This window comes from Xiphophorus maculatus, chromosome 22 (assembly GCF_002775205.1).
Source record: "Xiphophorus maculatus strain JP 163 A chromosome 22, X_maculatus-5.0-male, whole genome shotgun sequence".
Classification (NCBI taxonomy): Eukaryota; Metazoa; Chordata; class Actinopteri; order Cyprinodontiformes; family Poeciliidae; genus Xiphophorus; species Xiphophorus maculatus.
Genome location: NC_036464.1, coordinates 28,223,353 through 28,243,341, shown reverse-complemented (window position 1 = coordinate 28,243,341; position 19,989 = coordinate 28,223,353). Strand labels below are relative to the sequence as shown.

At 38.4% G+C, this 19,989-nt stretch overlaps 1 protein-coding gene across 5 annotated transcripts in view; it reads left to right on the top strand.

Moving 5' to 3' along the window:
* Nucleotides 1–19,989, top strand: part of LOC102221619 (attractin-like protein 1) — a 361,245-nt gene that overhangs the window by 204,336 nt on the left and 136,920 nt on the right. For all 5 annotated transcript variants that reach the window (XR_002752045.1, XR_002752046.1, XM_023327068.1 and 2 more), the window contains one exon: nucleotides 10,744–10,805. Coding sequence is in view for 3 of the 5 variants with exons in the window: in XM_023327068.1 (XP_023182836.1) it covers nucleotides 10,744–10,805 (62 nt within the window). In the remaining 2 variants the exon portion in view is untranslated. The remainder of the gene's footprint in view (nucleotides 1–10,743; nucleotides 10,806–19,989) is intronic.

Genomic DNA, 19,989 nt, shown 5'->3' with positions numbered 1-19,989 from the left:
AAACACCAAAGAAAGCTGGATTTTATGCAGCCTTGTTATGAGCCAGCTATTCACGTGAAGGACTGGTGAGTGTTTCCCTCTTGGCGCCCAGCTGTCAGCTGAGGTCGGGAATGTTGAAAGGCAGAACAAGGCCTCAGTCGTTCTGCTGGAACAGGATTTTATTGGCTCTGTCACACTGACCTTGTACCTCAGCTCTCACTATCAGTCTCACAGTCATCACACACACCGTGTTTTGCTCAAAATTTAAAACTTCTCATGTTTAAAGCTGTCTTTTTACTCAAATACTTACCAGAGTCTCGTTTTCTCGCAACCCAGTACCATCCATCGTTCTTTCCAATGCGCACTCTCTCCACAACAAACTGGATGAACTCCAAGCGCAAGTACAAATTCAACATGAATTCAGAGACTCATGTTTACTGGTGTTTATAGAAACCTGGCTTTCAGATAGAGACTCAAATAGGGAAATGACTATTGATGGATTTGGTGTGCCAGTACGCCTGGACCAGGACGCTGGCGTTACTGGCAAATCACATGGAGGGTGTGTGTGCTTGTATGTTAATGAACGCTGGTGTAAAACTGTTATGGTCAGAGAGAAGTTATACACTAAACACATTGAACTGTTGTCCGGCCTCTCTATCTCCCCTGAGAATTTCCCCAGATATTTATCGTTATTGAGCCAATGAGGAGCAAGCATCGGAGTCCATATTAAAAGTGACCCAGAAGCTGCAGTCCAAGTGTCCTGATGCCCCTGTATTCATCCTCGGCGATTTGAACCATTGTTCATTAGTAAGAACTCATAAGGACTTCTATCAATATGTCACCTGTCCCACCAGGAACACCAAAATTCTGGACCTGTGTTATGGTTCGGTCAAAGGAGCATATAAATCTGTCCCTCTCCCTCCATTGGGTGGGCTGACCATAATTGTGTGCAACTTTTACTAGCTTATTATTCTGCCCTTAGGAGAGGTAAAACCATCACTAGACTGATCAATAACTGTACTGATGATCCCAAACTGAACCTGCAGGAGTGCGTTGACAGAACAGACTGGGACATCTTTAAGGACTCTTGTAGTGACATTGATGATTTAATCCAGCGGTCCCCAACCTTTTCGGTCGCGTGGACCGTTCAGCCCTTCGCAATTTTGTAGCGGACGGGGTGGGAGGGGGGCAGGGGGGTGCGCGCCTCAGTACTCCGATGTTGCTCATTCTGCTGCAAGTTGGCTCAATTTTGACGCGCAAGACGTAACCGATAAAATCCGGTTTAGGATTTTCAGAATAAAGGACCCGGAAGTAGTTCATTATTTCTTGCGCGGTCCGCTACCAAATGGTCCGCGGCCAGATAGTATAAATGGTCGACTGCTCTCCTTTTGTGCGGAACAGTTGGCTCCTATTTTTTATTACATCTTCCAGATGTCACTTAACCAACAGAGGGTGCCAAGGTGCTGGAAGCAGTCCCTTGTGATTCCTGTAGCTAAGACTAGCCACCCAAAAGTTCATAATGATTATAGACCTGTTGCACTGACTTCCCTTGTCATGAAATTTTTTGAAAAATTGATAAAGAAAGATCTTCTTACCAAGACTGAACATTTACTGGATCCTTTACAGTTTGCCTTCAGAGCCGGTCGGGTAGTTGAGGATGCCACTGCCACTTTACTAAACTGTGCTTTTAAACATCTTGAAGGTAACAGAAATTATGCTAAGTTGTTATTTGTAGACTTCTCATTGACTTTTAACACAATCCAGCCCCATATTTTGATAAACGTCTTAACAACCTTTATTTAGATTTCAATGTGGAGGGCTGGATTCTTGATTTTTTAACATCCAGAATGCAGAAAGTCAGAGTGAGTGGATGCATGTCTAGAGAGATGTCATTGTCTCCTGGGTCCCCCAAGGCTGCTTCCTTTCCCCTCTTCTTTATATTTTGTATACAGACGACTGTTGCAGCCGGCATGATAATAAGTTAATATTGAAATTTACATACAGTATGATTTGGTGCTAGTTAGCCTTCTACATGATGCCCATGGCCCTGTGGCCGATGAATTTGTTGACTGGTGTGATAGGGACAGCAAAATTACTGGCTTTTGATTTGTTTTTCTAACAAAACTGTAATTCTTGGAAGTGGGTTCTGTGCAACATATGACCATCACAAAGCCATTTGAAGAGTTATAACTGAAAAAAAAAAAACAGTAGACTTAATGCACTGACTGCAGTAAACAATCTATTTATTGTCAATATAATTTTCCACCGTATACGTCTTCAAATACACCCATACCTGTCACGTTTTGGATTTGATAATATGGAAAATGTCGCTGTCCATTGCTAATGTCAGAAGAGGGGGGAGGAAAACTAACGTAAGAGAAGTGGGGAGGAAGAGGGGATATTTATGGGAAATACTAATATGTCAGCAAGGTGGGAAAGGAGTAAAAAAATGGTAGTTTCCTATATGAATACACCATCCATCCTCTGATGGAACTGAACCCAGTTATCATTATGATTGGGACAGAGAGAAACTCTCTTCCCTGAGTTCAGGTCCAGAACCTGTTTTCTCTAACCTCTCTCACTATCCACCGGCAACCCAGAGCTAACACACTGCACATCATTTGTAGATACGTTTGAATCACCAGATTTATATACTTTATATTTTATTGTATGCTATGGCTAAACATAGCATACAAGTGAAAACTAAGTGGTATCACCAACAGAGCCTGGAGTTACTAATAAGCTAAAGTCAGCTATTTCATAGTAAAATAAAAATACCACACACTGTTCTTTGTGCAATTTCAAATGCCAAACAATTGGAATTGTTGTTGCAGGTTTTACATGTTGCACTCCATTTTTTGTTGGATACTCCATAATTGATGTACGCCAAAGAAATTACTCACGGGAGCATGTCTGCTGTGAGGATTTTTTCGTCTCTCGTTTTTTCCCAGTTTTTTTTTTTAATAATCTTTTTCATTTGATTGGTTGTGCTACAGCTTACACACACCGACAAACAGGGTCTGTCTGCGCCTGTTAATACAGAATAAGTGAAATGAATTAATGGGGCCCACTTTATAAATGATATGTGCTTTAAACTTTAGACTTTGGGTAAAATATCAAGTCTTTTCAAGTCAACAGCATCAAGTCAAGTTCCAAGTGAATGGTGTAAAAGTCAAGTCCAAACCTTTGAACATTTTTTGAAGTCACGTGTAAAGTCTTAATTTTAATGACTCGAGTCTGAGTCGAGTCCAAGTCATGCAACTTGAGTCCTCACCTCTGGGACACAGTAATATTTCAATATTGAAATTTGTTTATTGGGATAATAGAAAATGTACAATATGCATTGAAACAAAATATGTGTGAATGCCTGAGTAGATTTAGAGCTGTGTTTTGGATCATTATCTTGCTGAAATATCCATCCTCGGTATAATTTCAACTTTGTACCTGATTCTTGAACATTATTCTCAAGAATCTGCTGATTTCATATGACTTTAACAAGATTCCCAGTGCCAGCATTGGCCACACAGCCCCAAAGCATGATGGAACCTCCACCAAATTTTACGATGGGAAGCAACTGTTTTTCTTGAAATGCTGTGGTTTTTTTGCCGTCATGCATAACACCTTTTTTTGTGACCAAACTACTCAATCTTTGTTTCATCAGTTTTCAGCACCTTATTTCAAAATGACGTCAAATTTCTTTTAAGTGATACCTGACATATATATTATATTTTTAACAACTGAAATTAACATATTGACTTGATTGTGCTGTAAAATGACACTGTGTGGTAAACAGGATACTGCCCCTTTCAATGACTAACTGAAGCTTTAACAATCATTCGTAATGTGGACGGGACATTTTCCTGAGATCTTTCTTAACTCTGGTATTTACCACAAATTACCACAAGTTAACCTTCTGAATAGAAAGTTTTTATTTTTCCAGAACAATGAAACTTCTCTCATTTCCTTTTGTTTCTGTTTAAGTATTACAACACTTGCCAGATGCTGTTGAGATCACATTTATAGAAACATACTCTTTTGATTAAATGTACAATTACCAAATACTAGAAATTCCAAATGTGCCACAGAAGAGAATATTTCACTGTTGTAATTTGACCCATTTGACACATTTAGGTTTCTCTTTTCAGAAATTGGGAACGTCCTAGATTTTATTTCTAATCATAAAATCATGTTTTATTGATTGAGTCTGCAAACATCGGGAATATAACCCAGTTTTTCTCAGCATTTTTGTCTTGAATAACACAAAGCCAGATGTTGTGGAACTGAGGTTTTTAATATGAGCATCTCTTTTTATGAATGACTGGTAAAATCTTTCCTCAATAGCCAAAAACTATTCCTTACTGCTACAGTTTTACATTTCTTTTGTAATTTCTTGCCACCACTTTACATCCCTCCATATATTACACCTTTAGAGCAGCAGATTAAAAGCGTCTGTCGGCGATGAGCGACTACTTTGTTCCTGACAGTAGTAATTTGATTTGCTTCTCGGTACTCACTCACTTATTTACCCACTGTGCTTTCCATCATTGAATCATGTGCTGCTTCTAATCAGATGTCTGACAAAAACACCCTCTATGGTCAGGTCAGTGGCAAAGTGTCTCCTTTATTGGATTAAAACAGTAGTTAACTGTCTGACCAGAGCACACACATACACACGCCTACACACCCCGACAAACAAACAAACACAAGAGGGAAGTATTGGGTTTATCTGAATGAGCCGGTATTATGTGTCATAGGGCGAAAGAGGAGGATAAAGGCTGAGTGCTGGTCATTTTAACGAGGCAGGAAGCCATCAGCAACATGGGGACAAATTACCTGGAGATAGGGAATAGATAAAATGTGCTTTTATGTGTTGAGACGGATTGTACTAAATCTGCTACAGCTGCTTTTTAGTCCTTGTGGGTAAAATAGGTTGAAGGTTTAGGGACGTTTGGATAGTTCTGACCTTTCTCATGTTTCTAGAGGGTCAAATTTAACCTTCTGCATCAAAATATAACAGCTTAAACCAGATTTTTATTAAAATCTTTTCCCCCTTTCTGACGCCTAATTATTTTCTGTTTTAGGTAAGTGGAGATAACCAAAATTATTTCAACTTGTTAAAAAACTCTTTCAGTCTTGTATAGTCTACAGTAGTGTTGTCATCGTGTCCCAGTTAACCCACTCACCGGTGACATGTAGGATGCTGGAGTCCGACAGTCGGACACGGTCACTGTTTTGCAAGTGTTGAGTCAAGTTCCATAAAAATATTCCATAGTTCCAAGCTTTTAATTTCCAGTAAGATGAAGTGTAAGTGAACTTTTAGAAACTCTGAAAACAAGTGCACCTTAAAAAAAACTGATCTAAAATGAAAACCAAATTTCTATGCAATATTAAAATGGGTTATTAAAATATTAAAATGTCCTATTGCTTGATAATATTTTTTAATGTTTAATGGTTGTATTGTTTAATTGTTGTTGACTCACACAAGGCAGCTATTTTGATCTAGGATTTTAGATTGAATTGGCTCAACCTGAGCTGACGGAAACATGTGTGAATGTGGCACATCTAATTTCTCAACAGACTCGTATTTAGTTATTTTTTTAATCTCAGTTCTTCTTGCATTTATATGAATCCCACAGATGCTATCTGGGTGGATGGATTTCCATCTCTATGAAAAACATATATATTTCTCTATATTTATTTTCCATCTTCTATTGGCAAAATACAATTAGTGTCATCTTATACAGTACATTTGTTTACCTTAAGGCTGTGAAAATGAACAATAGTGACTCTTCAATAAGGTGTTAATGAGTTTTATAAAGATTCTAAACTTTTAAAGTTCCTGCAGAGCAGAATCTAGGAGGTGTGCGAGCAGTTATGTTATGCTATTGAGGTTTTACTTAACAACTTCAAGTTTTTCTATTATTGCTACATGTGTAAGTGAGTAAACAGGGAAAAAACAATTTATGATGATGACTAAAGAAGCTTTTTCATGACCTTTTGAGTTCTTTTTCCTGATTAGGCTGCTTGATAAGCACAGGAGAAACCGTTTTCAGGGAGGAAATTCTGCCATGAAAGCTTCTTCTTTACCTCTTATTCGCTGCAGATTGAGGCTGGAGTGTTTTTCAGTCACCTGTTTAAAGCAGCTGAGTTCCTCTAACACACATGGAGCAGCTGGACTCATTTCCATAGCATGTAGGTAGAGGCAGCTCTTGGCAACTGGCTCCCTTTGGTCATTAGGTCCTCATGAATATGCAGCGTGTTGTAACCACACTTTTCATTTGTTAACATGCAAACATGGACGCCATGTGCTCGATAAAATATCTTTGACTTATAATGGCTTTAAGAAGTATTAATAATCCTTGAACTTTTTCACATTCTACTACGTCACAACCGGCTCTAATTTTATGGGAGTTTTGTGCCTCCAAAGTGTAATAATGTTGCCAAAAACTGACAAAGAATTAGCAAATGGTTTTTAAATATAGGGCTAAGAACAAGTGGAGGTTTTAGTTTTTCTTTTTCATTACATAACTGGATTTATTTATGTAATTAAAATTTTAAATAAAATTTTATTTTATTTATTAATTGTATTTATTTATTTAAAAATTCATCTGGGCTGCACAGTGGCGCAGTTGGTAGCACTGTTGCCTTGTAGCAAGAAGGTCCTGGGTTTGATTCCCGGCCGGGGTCTTTCTGCATGGAGTTTGCATGTTCTCCCTGTGCATGCGTGGGTTCTCTCCAGGTACTCCGGCTTCCTCCCACAGTCCAAAAACATGACTGTTAGGTTAATTGGTCTATCTAAATTCTCCCTAGGTGTGAGTGTGTGTGTGAATGGTTGTTTGTCCTGTATGTCTCTGTGTTGCCCTGCGACAGACTGGCGACCTGTCCAGGGTGACCCCGCCTCTCGCCCGGAACGTAGCTGGAGATAGACACCAGCACCTCCTGACCCCATTAGGGACAAGGGTGAACAGAAAATGGATGGATGGATATTTAAAATTTGTCTTTACATCTAATTTTATTATTAGGTGAGAGACTATGTACTTTTTTAAATTTACATAATTTTTCACTAATAACATCCAATTGAAGAAAATCTAAGTATTGTCTTTAAATTCAGTTGAAATACTTTATTGTCCCAGAGTGCCAATTCATTTGCAGCAGGGTCTACAAGATACACTTATAAAAATACCAAAAATAAATAAAGAAATAAAATTAAAAAAAGATGATCTCTTATAGCTCCATCGGTGATCTTTGGTACAGACATTAAGGGCGACCATTGACCTCTTCCTACTTATCATGATTAGGTTACCAAACCACCACACCATTTCAAAATTCAAAACAGATTCAATGAGATAAAAACGAGGCATTTGTAAAAGACATTGATCAACATAAAAATCATTCAATTTCCTTAACCCCCCCCCAAAACTTGCCTTTCTTACAGACAGAATCAATGTTGGCCTCAAAAGTTAGCTTATTGTCCAACACAGGGGCCAAATATCTATACTGGCAATCTTTTGACAAATATTTTCTCTTTCTTTATTTTAAAACCTGAACATTATTATTATTATTATTATTATTATTGTTATTATTATTTGTCTTTTCTGCCAGTACTAACATCCGATTGATGATCATGTGACTCATATGATGAAAAAAAATTTTTGCATTGCATTTTTGCAAAATACACTAATACGATTGATACAGTGAAAGAACCATCTCGTGCTAGTGCAAAAAATGTTTTCTAAAACAATTTTTTTTTTATTGGCAGATTTCCATCAAGATTTATTTTTAGATAGTCAAATTGCGCGATTTTAAAATCAGTGGAAACATTGTTTAGGTCATACTTACAAGCGTATTAGTACTATTCCTGCAGTGCTCTCCTGTAAGGTGGTTTCAAAAAATAGGTTGGTAAGGTTTTATTGTTTTATTAAAAAGAGGTTTAGAAACAGGAGTGTTTTAGGTATTTCCTTGCTAATAATGTGGTCCTTCAACGAGCCAGTCCCTTTTTGTTCTGAACTTCTGTCCCAGAGTAAACCAGTAAGCCTCAACATTTGAGCTGGTAATTGCTCAGGAGGTTCAGTAAGACCCTCTGAACATGGGAAAGAGCACACATCTAGTTCAGATGGATGAATAAACTCCCAATGCTTTGGTCCGTCCTTAGTCGCTGCTTAGCTTTAGTGTCTTTTACCTGCTCTGTGGCTTACAGGATCTTTGCCTCCTTCCTTTTTATCTGTTTGTTGCTCTCTTCTTTTTTCTTTTCTTTATTGATTAGCCAAGCACTTTCTTTCATTCTGGGTTTTAACAAGCAGCTCTTAATTCAGGGTTAGAGAAATAAAAGGCAGCCCACTGCTGTCACTGCTCCTAAGCTTGTCCCCAGAGGGCTACCGTAGGCTTCCATAATGACTGTGCTGTAGATGCAGGGTCCTTGGAGTCCTCTTTAAATCATTGCTGTCGTACTCATCTTTTACCTCTGTCTCTCACTCCTTCCTCCTCACCCTCCCTGCGCTCTCTGCTGTGGTAATTACAACACAAGTTTAAGGAAGGAGTGGAGGAGGGAAAAAAACAATCCCTGAACCAGTCAGTTGACCCCTGATCTCCAAACAATTACACTCTATTGTTCTTCTGTTTGTGCTCTGCAGTAGAGGTTATTGCTGTGTTTATATATGAGAGTTTGAGAATTCCCATCTGTTGTGATTTTGTTGTATCACTGTTCGTCCTTACGGCATTTTCTCAGGGGTGATAGTTGTGTGTGTGTTTCACACCCAGCTCTTATTCTACCTTTCTCCAATTATAATAATGAACTTTTCATTTAATAGCTGTGCATGCTTTTGCCTCAACTGAACTTCTATAATGTCTTTAAAGTCACTTCCAATGTTAAATTACCGATCTGAAATGAAACGCATTAGGTAATTTGTCCATGGGCGTGGCTTCAACAGACAACCCCAACCAACCTCACAGCTTTTAGTTACTTAAGGGGCATTAGCGTGATGTGCATGTTATTCTTTCTTTGGATTTTTCTTTTCAGTAAAGTTCTTGGTGTGCTTCTTTTTACTTCTTTACCTCAATCTATAAGGCTGTATGTGTTTTTATTTTTATTTTTCATAGTATCATTTTATAACACAATCAGGTAATTATGTTACCTCCACTTGCTATTTAAATGCTGCATATATATTAAATGTGACTTAAAAGACATTGGACTTTGTAATTTAACATTTTGAAATTGGACCTCTGTCTCTTTAAGAACTCCTGCTCTTTCTGAAGCTCCACCTTCAGGAATTCATGCACCATGGCTCCTCTATTAACCCTTTAACATTTTACCAGTGTTTCACTGAGAAGTATTAGTTTGGTAAATGCTTCTTGCTAGTCTGAAGGAGCTGAGTGGGTGAATCATGAGGAGGGCTGCTCTGTGAGGCGGATGCTTGGAAAGTGCAGCTCCTCCGCATTATGATGTAAAGCTCAATAAAGCACTGTCCCTTTAAAATGGCTTCACTGTTGTGGTTTGCAGCACACAGTGATAATGGCCATGTGCAAAGTGGTTCTCCGTTTTCACTCTTTTTCAGTTTCTTTTCTCATTTAGAATATTTTGATTCTTTTTTTCTCTCAAAACTCTGTGGTTGTATGTTTAAAATCAAGGAAAAATCTCAGTTTTTCTAGATGTCTAGAATATTGGAAACAGGGCCTCTGACTGGACTATGTTTAAATGTCACTGTTTATCCAGATTCAAAATACTACTTCAGAAATTGTAATTTACCAACAAAGGAATATCCTGAAGCCAGACTTTATGTTGTCCCACCCTGTGAGTGTAACTATTTTTTCAAGGTAGAGTGGCTCTGAATTGACCTCATTAAAGAAAGACACACTGCGTCCTCTTCGCTGTTGAACCTGAGCAGAAACATGTCATGTTTGATCAGATTACACATTAATAGCATACTAATAATGTTGTTTTTATCTGTACTTGTGGTAAACATGCAGGTAAAGGTCTGAGTTTGTTTTCGTGTTTGTGGCTTTGCAGTGGTGAAGAGAAAGGGGCGTGGCCTAAACAGCTTATTGATTATAGCTGCGTTTAACGACTGCAGCTGCTGTAAATTGAAATGATGGCTTTTGGCTGGAGTTGTAGTTCCACTGAAAAATGTGTGGAAGAGGAAAAAAACAAGAAATTTGAAAATTGCTTTGTTCCATGCAAATGTTGGAACAGGAAATGTTAATTTCCTTTAAATATACTGAATGTGTTGAGTGACAGTTTATAATGTTTGAATTTTATCTTGTGAGAGCTCATCATACCTCCGTACACTTTCAGGGTGGAATGATGGAAATTGCTGCATTGGAGGCCTGGATGCACAGCCAGCCTCTTTTTCTTTTTCTTTTTTTTTTCCCGTATTAATGCAGGGTCTCTGTGGACCAGAATCAGCTTTTCTGCAGCTTTTTCACTGTCAGGCCATTTTACCTGCTGAACAAATGCTGGCAAACCTCTTAAGCCCGCTCTGCCTCATTCTTTTCCTCTCCTCCCTTTACAAGGAGTCTCAGAGGATTCACCAAAGACAAAGAAGTGTTGGATTATTAAGGTTAATTGTAAATGTTTCACCGTGTTAAACATGTTTTAAATCCACTGCTTCACATTATGAAGTCAGTCATTAGTAAATATGTTGACTTTGGGCTTTCTGGGAATGTGTAAATTAGAAATAAACACCGAAAAGCATCATGAATAGAAAGTAAAATAACATTTTACTAGTTAAGTGTATTGACTGTATTCCTTTTCCATCTTGTTTCCAATAGATCGCTTTCTCCCAGCACAACAGCATCATGGACCTGGTGCAGTTCTTCGTTACCTTCTTCAGGTAAGCCTTGTTATGTGGGCATGAGAACCTCTTCAGAGCATCCAGTGTCACCTCGTTGAACTGTGCTGCTCAACAGTTCAGGTCCCAGAGGCTCGCAAAGTGTTGGGGGAATGACCTGAGCTCACAGGGTTACAGCTGCCTCAGGCAAGATGGGAGAAACCCTCGACTGTGTTGGTGGAGTCCACTTCTGCTCAATGGCAGCAAGATAGGAACGAGATGATGGGAGAGAACGACAATATGGAGCTGAATAAAACGTGTCTGGGTTGAGTCTGAACAGAATCAGGACTTTGGATCTAATACTAATACTGAGCTGTTGATTAAAGTACACCAAGTGAAGTGTGTATGATGATGCATCAGTTTAACAAATGCAGTTTTTGTTCAAGTTCCTAAACTGACCTTATGCATCCTTTACCAGAACATCTTATATTACCCCGTAGTAGAATTTCAGGTTGGAAAACAGTGAGCACAACATTTTAAAGTTTGTAAAATAAAGATTCAGGTCCATACTAGAGGTTGCACAATGTCATATTTTTTAAAGTTGAGTCCACAATTAGTCGCTGTGACGTCATAGAAACAGGAGAAAATGCTTCACAGCAACTATCAGGCTTTTATAGCTATATTCACAGCAAATATTGACAAGAGATAACTTGGACAGAAGTCTGTTATGTAGAACGATCTCAGCGCATATTTGTGAGGTGGAAAAAAAAGAAAAAAATCAGTGTGATATATTCAGCCCCCTTTTATTTTAATACCTCTAAATAAAATCAGGCGCAAACAATCGCCTTCAAAAACCAATGAATGAAATAGTTAAATAACAAAAAAGAGTCTGAATATGTAGGTTTATCTCAGTTATGGAAAGCAGATGCTGGTCAGTGAGAAATCATATACTCAGAGGAAAAGTAGACTGTGCACCACAGCCTGGCTTCCTCCTAAAGAAAAAACATTTTCCTCAAGATTAACAAGATTACCACAGTTGTGCATGTTGGAACATCATAAACTAAACTTATTGTGAACTGATCCCGTTTGATTCCAGTTAAATTGAGTTCACCCGCCTGCAGCTCCTCTTCCTCGATGTGCATCAGGCTGCTCCAGTGACTCCCAGCAGCTGATCTTTGACTTTACTGGATGAAGCAACATGCAGACAGTGGCGGGGTTAGACACTGTCATATCCTCACAATGCAGTTTGAAATTTAAAATGTTGTCAGACAGAGTTTCTATAAAAGAGTAACGCTGCCAGATTAGAAGCTGCAAGGCACAGGGTGATGATGATCCGTTTGTTGGATGAAAAGGAACCAAAATGTTTGAACATTCATATTATGATAGCTTTTGACTGAGTTTGCAGGACCTCTGAAATTACTTACACATTGTTTATACAATTGAAACTACCTGACAAACTCATTTAACTCCTTGTCTCTCATCTTTTTGGCACCACCCAAGCTGAGTTGTGGCACCATGTATGTTCTGCATCAATTTTTATTTTTTTTTTAGCATTAGCTGAATTTTTAGATCACAGAGCATATTTGCTTCCAATAGAATACTGACACTGGTGGATGAAGGATGACTGAGGCCTTCAGTCTGTAGTTCAAGTTAAAATGAACAGAAACATAATAGGTGCAACATTATTTGTAATGTTAAGTAAATGCTGGGTTATTACTGTCTGCTTGATTCAAAATGTTATAAAGAACATAAAGGGCTTGTCTTAGTGAAGAATAAAAACATTTTACAAGTCAAACTCTGCTTGCATAGATATAAAAAAATGGCTCATGTTCTTGGTATCCACTACTTTTAGGGCATAAAAGCAGCAAGTCCGCAGCCTGTCCGAAGTACCGGAATGACATCTTAATTGAATAAACAGAGTTTGACAGAATTCATATCATTCTTCCTAAAAGCAAAACATAAGTGCCGGTCCCTTCATGTGACACAACGTTTATTAGGGAAGCTGAGGAATTCGACTCATCAATGATTAAATTGTGGCTCTGTGACGCAATTTAATTTGCGCGGTTAGAGTCCAATTCAAAGCAGCGTTTCCACAAACACTGATATTACTGATAGGATGAGACTCGCTGGTGTTTGAGCTCACAGCCATGCAGACTGTCACCGGATCTAAAGAGACATTTTTTTGGGGAAAGAAGTCTTCAGGTGAAATCCTGCCATTCAGCCAGAACGCTGGACAAAGTGTGTGTTTGTCTCTGCGTGTGTGTGCGTGTGGATGTGTTTGTCCATGCGTGTCCTCCTCGCTGTCTTCACGGCTAACTGTCTGTCACTGTGCAGCCATTGGAGTATGTGTGAGCCATTTTATTGCCCAGGGATCTGCGTCCGGACATCCGTGACCTTTAGGTCTGCGTACTGGGGGCGGGTGATGTCATCAGTATGGGACATCTTTGCTGTTTGCCGGGAAAGTTTGGTGTGTGTGTATGAGTCACTTCCCTGTTTGAGTTTTCTCTTCTACACTGCACCAGATTCCCAGTAAGAAAAGGTTAAGCTCTCTGACTTCTGGTCTTTTCTAAGTTTAGTTTTAGTCATTGCTCTTTTGTATAATTTTATATGCATTTATTTGTTTTAATTACATGTCCTGATATTGACTATATACATAGTCATTTGCTGACATTTTACCACCAGCGTTACAGGCAATACAGTGACTGTAAAAGGAATGTGATCTCCACTTTTTAGGGGCTGAATATTTAAAAAATCATTTAATTTTTGTTACACATCATCACCTTCCTAAAATAAAGGACTGTGATGTTTTTTCTTTTTTTCTTTTTGCCAAAATCAACTTTGGTTTAAAAAAATAAATAAATAAAAAATATTTAATTGTCTTAAAAAAAAAAACAACAAGAAATCAGTTTCTTTTACTTTAACGACTTTTTTGTAATTTATTTTGTCAAAAAATGTAAAATTTTGCAATGAAATGGTAAATGATCCAAGGAAGTGAATACATTTTGTAGACACATTAGCTTCTCTCATTCAAAACTGTAACTGCTTTTCTTCACTATCAGAAAGTGAAGTAAGTCTGAAATGTTGGCTGAGAAGCTGCTCATTTAGACGTGTTGTCACTTTTAAGCTGCTCTGACGTTGGTGTTCCTCTGTAATAACTTCCTGAGCATCACAGTGATTAGCTAAGGGTTAAAGTCAGGAATTGGTTTTAATTGGATTACTGGATGTGTGAAGCAACAATTAAAGGCTGTTTGTCATGAGTCCTACTCTACCCACATGAGAAATTCAGTGAACATATATGTTGCCTAATTGGTATCCGAAGATTTCCCGACTTTGGCTGGAAGCTAAACGTTGACGGGTTGTGTACTTTTGAAGGGAAGCTGGTAAATTTTTGGACTCTGGTCGACTTGCTTCTCCGTTGGGAAAGAGAAAAGCTGATTGCTAATCAGACGAGTAAGGACTGGAAGTAATTGGACAGAGCTGAACTGCAGTGTCACCAATTAGAATTCGGGGCCGTGGAGAAGAAAGATATAAATGCAATATAATTACAGCCATTTTGCCTTTTTCCGTCCTTCGTTAGAAATGGGAATGTGCATGGAGAATGTTTAGGGGAGAATAAAACATACAGTAAGGGGAGGAGAGTTCACAAAACTTTAGGACAGGAAACACACAGGCCCAATTCTACAAGACATTTCTAAGTTAAACTATTACTACGGCCCCGCACTTCACTCTATTTATCTACTTTAAATTTTGCCATCGTACAGGAAGGCTCTAAATTGTACTGTAAAAGTTTCTTGGAGGTAAAGCTCTCATAGAATGGTGCTATTTTTGCAGATCATTTGCTTAAACAGGATTTGTGTATTGGAGCAAGATGGAGGCGCATAATTTCTGCATTATTAAACAACTTGATGGTTTTTTAACAAAAGCAAACAGATTAACTTTAAGCAACAATGCTCTGTTGACCAGAACTATTCACAGAAAGAGCACTGACGGCATTAATATTAAGGAGCTATGACAGTGGCTGTCCTGAATTTTTGAACGTAATATATCTTGTTTTTTCTTGTCAGTATAGATTGATTTATTTTTTTAAAAGGTTCTCACTATCCTTTTTTATTTGATCAAATATGCTTTTTTGTCATCTCCTGCTGTTTGGCCTACTCTGTTGTCTGAATCAGAAGCAGTATGGCAGGCCAGTAACTCACTAAAATCAATTATTCAATGGGAATTATATCTCATTCTCTGCCTTTTTTTCAGGAAGTTATTTCTACGTCCACAAAACATTTTATTAGAGCTAACAATGTTAATATTTGTATAATTTTTAGAGTTAAATATTATGAATTAGTTCACTTTGCAATGCAAATGTATTCTACTTTAAATATATTGGAACTTATGGAGACCATTAGATTCAGAACATAATAATGGATTTGATCACCCTGGATTCGACTTAGGGTTCATTCACACAGCCCGGTTCAGTCAAACTCTGGTTCATTTGCCTATAAAGTCCAGTTCATTTGGGACCAAACACGTGAACAGTGGTTCGTCTACAAACCTCCGCCTCGGTTCAGTTGAAGTGAACTCTGGTTCACTTTGATTGCATATGTGAACACCAAGCGGACCGGAGACCACTCCAAAAGCAGGAAGCGAACTACAATGCAGGGCATTCTGGGTAAATACAACCAAAACAAATGCAAGAGTTTAGCGCTAATGGGAGAAATGACTCCTTCTCTTTTCTCAAAGACAAAAGAAAAATCCTACAACATCAAAATCTGACATTACTCCATTGTTGTTTACATTTTGTGAAGAAGGAAGTTGCACTCATATCTTCTTCAAGGGTTTTAGTGTGCTTTCCTTCAGTGGTTCTTGGTACCGCGCCACCACAGGCGAGGAAGGGAAATATCTGTTTCAAATGATTTGGTTCATTTGATACAGTGCAGTGTGAAAGCAAACCACACCAAGTGAAAATGTAACAAATGTTGTAATTTTGGTCCCCAATTGAATCTACCAGACCGTCAGGTGTGAAAACAGCCTTAAAGCTTTCAAACTGAAGTAACTGTCAGGCCCAGATGAGACTGTTGTACATGGGATACAGATTCTGTGGATTAACGTTTGTGATATAAAAACAGTGAAGAAAGAAGGTCGTGTTTAAGTTTGAACACAGCACACCCGTCCTATTTTACACAAATCTAGGCTAGATTTTTGACAAAATTAGTGAAATCAGTTTTAATTAAATCCTTTACATGAGGATAAAAATTCTAATTTAGTGCAGTGGCTTTTTGTGCTGCAAAACTTCCCCAGATGTTTACCACTTGTTGATGAAAGTTTTAGTTCCTATCAAAGCTTGGTAGGTAAATCATAAGGAGTTCAGATATGCAGAAAAAATCTCTCTGTTGCCACCTTAATTTGGGAATTTTACCGGCAGAGCAGAACACGGTTCAGCAGAAATATGTTTTGCACTCATATTTCAGAGGCTTCACTGAGGTGAAGCCTCACCTCAGTTTGTTTCTGCAGCCAGAGTTGATTTGCTGCCTCTGCAGATAGAAAGCTGTTTCTGATCATGGGCTATTTGTGGCCGATGTTCAACGAATAGCTTATTGATTTTAGCTTGCCTGCTGGCGTTAAGCTGTTTCATGGTGCTCTCCTTCATATCTGTTTATGTCTGTCGCAGGATGCAGTTACTGTTTTCTGTAGTTGTTAGCTGAAGGCAAGTTGCATCAGCTAAGAGCAGACAGACACACTAATGCAAAGGCTCTTCTAAGTTCATACACTCTGAATCACAAGACTGGATATTACTTAATTGAATTAGTGTAACAGTTTTACACATAAAGTTTGAGTTTACTTCAAAGCCCTCAAACTGGTTATAAAACATTTGTAATAATTAAATATAAGTGATGTTTTTATTTACAACTAAATTAACCATCTAAGCCAATGTATTACATCAACAGACCGAATGTAACTAAAAATAATGTTATGTGAATCAGATTGAAAACCTGTGTAGGAGGTATTAAAAGAAATAATTGAAAACATTTGTAGCATATAACTCAATAATGACCTACTAAAAAAGTGTTTTAACACTTAATTTACTACATTTGACAATTTTCAGCTTAAAAACAATATAACCAGTATCTCACAGAACATGAAAAATTGTATATTCCTGCATTCCTACAAAAAATTAAATTTCTTTCTGTTAAATGGGGTAATGTCTGTTGTGCAAATGCTAACAAGGCTAATTAAACAGCCTAGCTAACGTAGGAGATGAATGACTTTGCCACGATAGTTCTGTAAATAGAAGAGGATACTTCATGCTCACGTCTACCTTCTAGTCAAGAGATTTCCAAGAAATTTTAAATTTGTTTTAAATTACTTACCTCAAGCCAGGTACAAACTTCTTCTGTTGCCTGCTGTAGCCAATAGCAACCTGCTGTAGCCATTAGCAGCTACAATAGAATGACCAGGCGTCCCCGATTTCCAGGGACAGTCCTCATTTTAGACAACCTGTCCCGGGCTAAAGCTGTCCCCGGAAATGTCCCCGATTTTGCGTTTCATGAATGACATTTATTTTTTATGTGTGTTGTGTGTGTGTTTAAGCTGTTATTATGATAACCTAAAATATAAAGTACGGATTAGCATGTTACGCACAACAACAGCTGTTACTGTAGCTGATGGTTGGCGGTGTTGTCACACACAGCGCAAAAGAGCAGAGCGAGTCGCCTTTAAAAAAAACAAAAAAACTCAAAGAGCAGAGAGTTGAAGACAGCGCGAGCTACTCACCACCGACTGGGAAGTAGCTTGCGCTGTCCTGGGATGGTATTGACTTACATTGCTTGGACTGGGCTGATCATTGCTGTCAAAAAGGTTTGATTCACGGTAAAAATAATGCTAAAACAAATTAGGGATACCATCCATCCTGTAAAATATGAAATCGTCCTCTATTTGGAAGTTATATGTCAATCCGATATGGGATACGATTTGTTCTGTATTTCATAAGTCAATTAATCAATCAAATTTTATTTGTATAGCACATTTCAGCAGCAAGGCATTTCAAAGTGCTTTACATCATTACAAACACAGAAACACAATGCGAGATAGAATCAACAATCAAAACACAGCATGGTTAGACACATCTGTCACACACAGACATTGAATCTAAATGTAACGGCAAGGAACAAAACAGAGGAAATATTAAGACAAAGAAAATTGTCGTGGCAAGAGGTCCTAAACACTGTCAAGGGACTGCTAATAAGATAGATTTTATCTTTAATATATAAGATACATTTTATCTTGAGAATTGTTGTTAAGCTGCCGTTTGATAATATATACAGCTGAAGTTATCCTAATAAAATCAAAGCCATCAAACCATCCATTTTCTTCCACTTTATCCGGGGTCGGGTCGCGGGGGTAGCAGCTTCAGAAGGGAGGTCCAGACTTCCCTCTCCCCGGCCACTTGTTCCAGCTCCTCTGGGGGAATCCCGAGGCGTTCCCAGGCCAGCCGAGAAACATAGTCCCTCTAGCGTGTCCTGGGTCTTCCCCGGGGCCTCTTCCTGGTGGGACGTGCCCGGAACACCTCACCAGGGAGGTGTCCAGGAGGCATCCTGACCAGATGCCTGAGCCACCTCACCTGGCTCCTCTCGATGTTAAGGAGCAGCGGCTCTACTCTGAGCCCCTCCTGGATGACTGAGCTTCTCACCCTATCTCTAAGGGAGAGCCCAGCCACCCTATGGAGAAAACCCATTTCGGCCGCTTGTATCCGCGATCTCGTTCTTTCGGTCATGACCCAAAGCTCATGACCATAGATGAGGGTGGGAACGTAGATCGACCGGTAAATCGAGAGCTTCGCTTTTTGGCTCAGCTCTCTCTTCACCACGACAGACCAGTACAGGGCCCGCTTCACGGCAGACGCTGCGCCAATCTGCCTGTCGATCTCCTGCTCCCCTCTTCCTTCATTTGTGAACAAGATCCCGAGATACTTGAACTCCTCCACTTGGGGCAGGACACCCCCCCTGCTGTTACACTAGCTTTTTATTGTCAGACTGCAATGGACAGGTCGCCAATCCATCGCAGTCCATTTCATTTTAATGAATGTATTTCTATTTATCCCCAAGCTGAAAATGTCCCCAGACAGAAATCTAGTCACCTTAAGCTACAGCAACTGCTTCAGATTGGTCCCAGAGTCACATGGTCATTTTTCTATCTTTTTTTTTAAGTTTTAGGCTCTGAAATAAATTGTGTTTGTTTATATAGTTATTTTAATTCCTAAAACTAGTTGGTTACTACTTACTGTGGATGTTGTACTTCAACATCCACGGTTTGTTTAACCAGCCTGATTGCTCTTACTTGTAGCTGAATAACCTTAGAAACTGTGACTGTAGTGTGGTTCAGCTGAATGTTAACAAACCCACTGGAATCTCTTTATTTTTTTCCATTCTCCTCCCTAATGCCTCTGTAATGACAACAATTAGCCACTCTGCTCTATTGGTTTGATGTCCTAAGCTCAGGTCTTATAACCCCATAATGGAGAGCTGAGGTAAGACAGTGAAAGTGATGAATAATCGGCCTGATCAGGTTTAAGTCCTGTCCACAGGAGGGTAGTCAGAAAGTCAAAATAGAGGATTGTTGCAGTGGATTCTTTTTAAATCTTTAATTGTTCTGGGAATAATCCATATAATAGGTTCCTATGTTAAGCCAAATAAGACAATATGTTGGCATATACTGGAAGAATTGCTCTTTAATATTTTATTTGATCAATATTGCTTTTGAGCAATCTGAAACAAATGCAGACAATGTTAAGAGCTTCTCAGACAACATGGCATAAAAAAATGCATACCATTAATGCAATCTATTACAATATGTAAATACCATGTTATACTCCTGCATTTATCTGTTGTCATGTCATTGATTAAATATTTGGATAAATCCAGTAAACAACTGATATTTCCAATGTTCAGACATTTGTATAATTGCATTTATTAATATTTGTTAGCCTACTTATCTATGGTAGCATTAGCATTTAGTTAATGCTGGCTAAATATACAACTATATAAATGTTTCAGCTAAATGCTGACTGTAGCAATTAATTAATACTAATGTCAGCATTTAGCTGAAACATTTCTATATTTGTATTTCTTATTATATTTGTATTTCTTATTCTTAGTAGCATGTAACTACTTATGTTACCATAAACTTACTAACATAGTGGATAGCGTTAATGTGACTTGTTTATTAACATGTTAAAAGCTATGTTCCTTCAATAAAA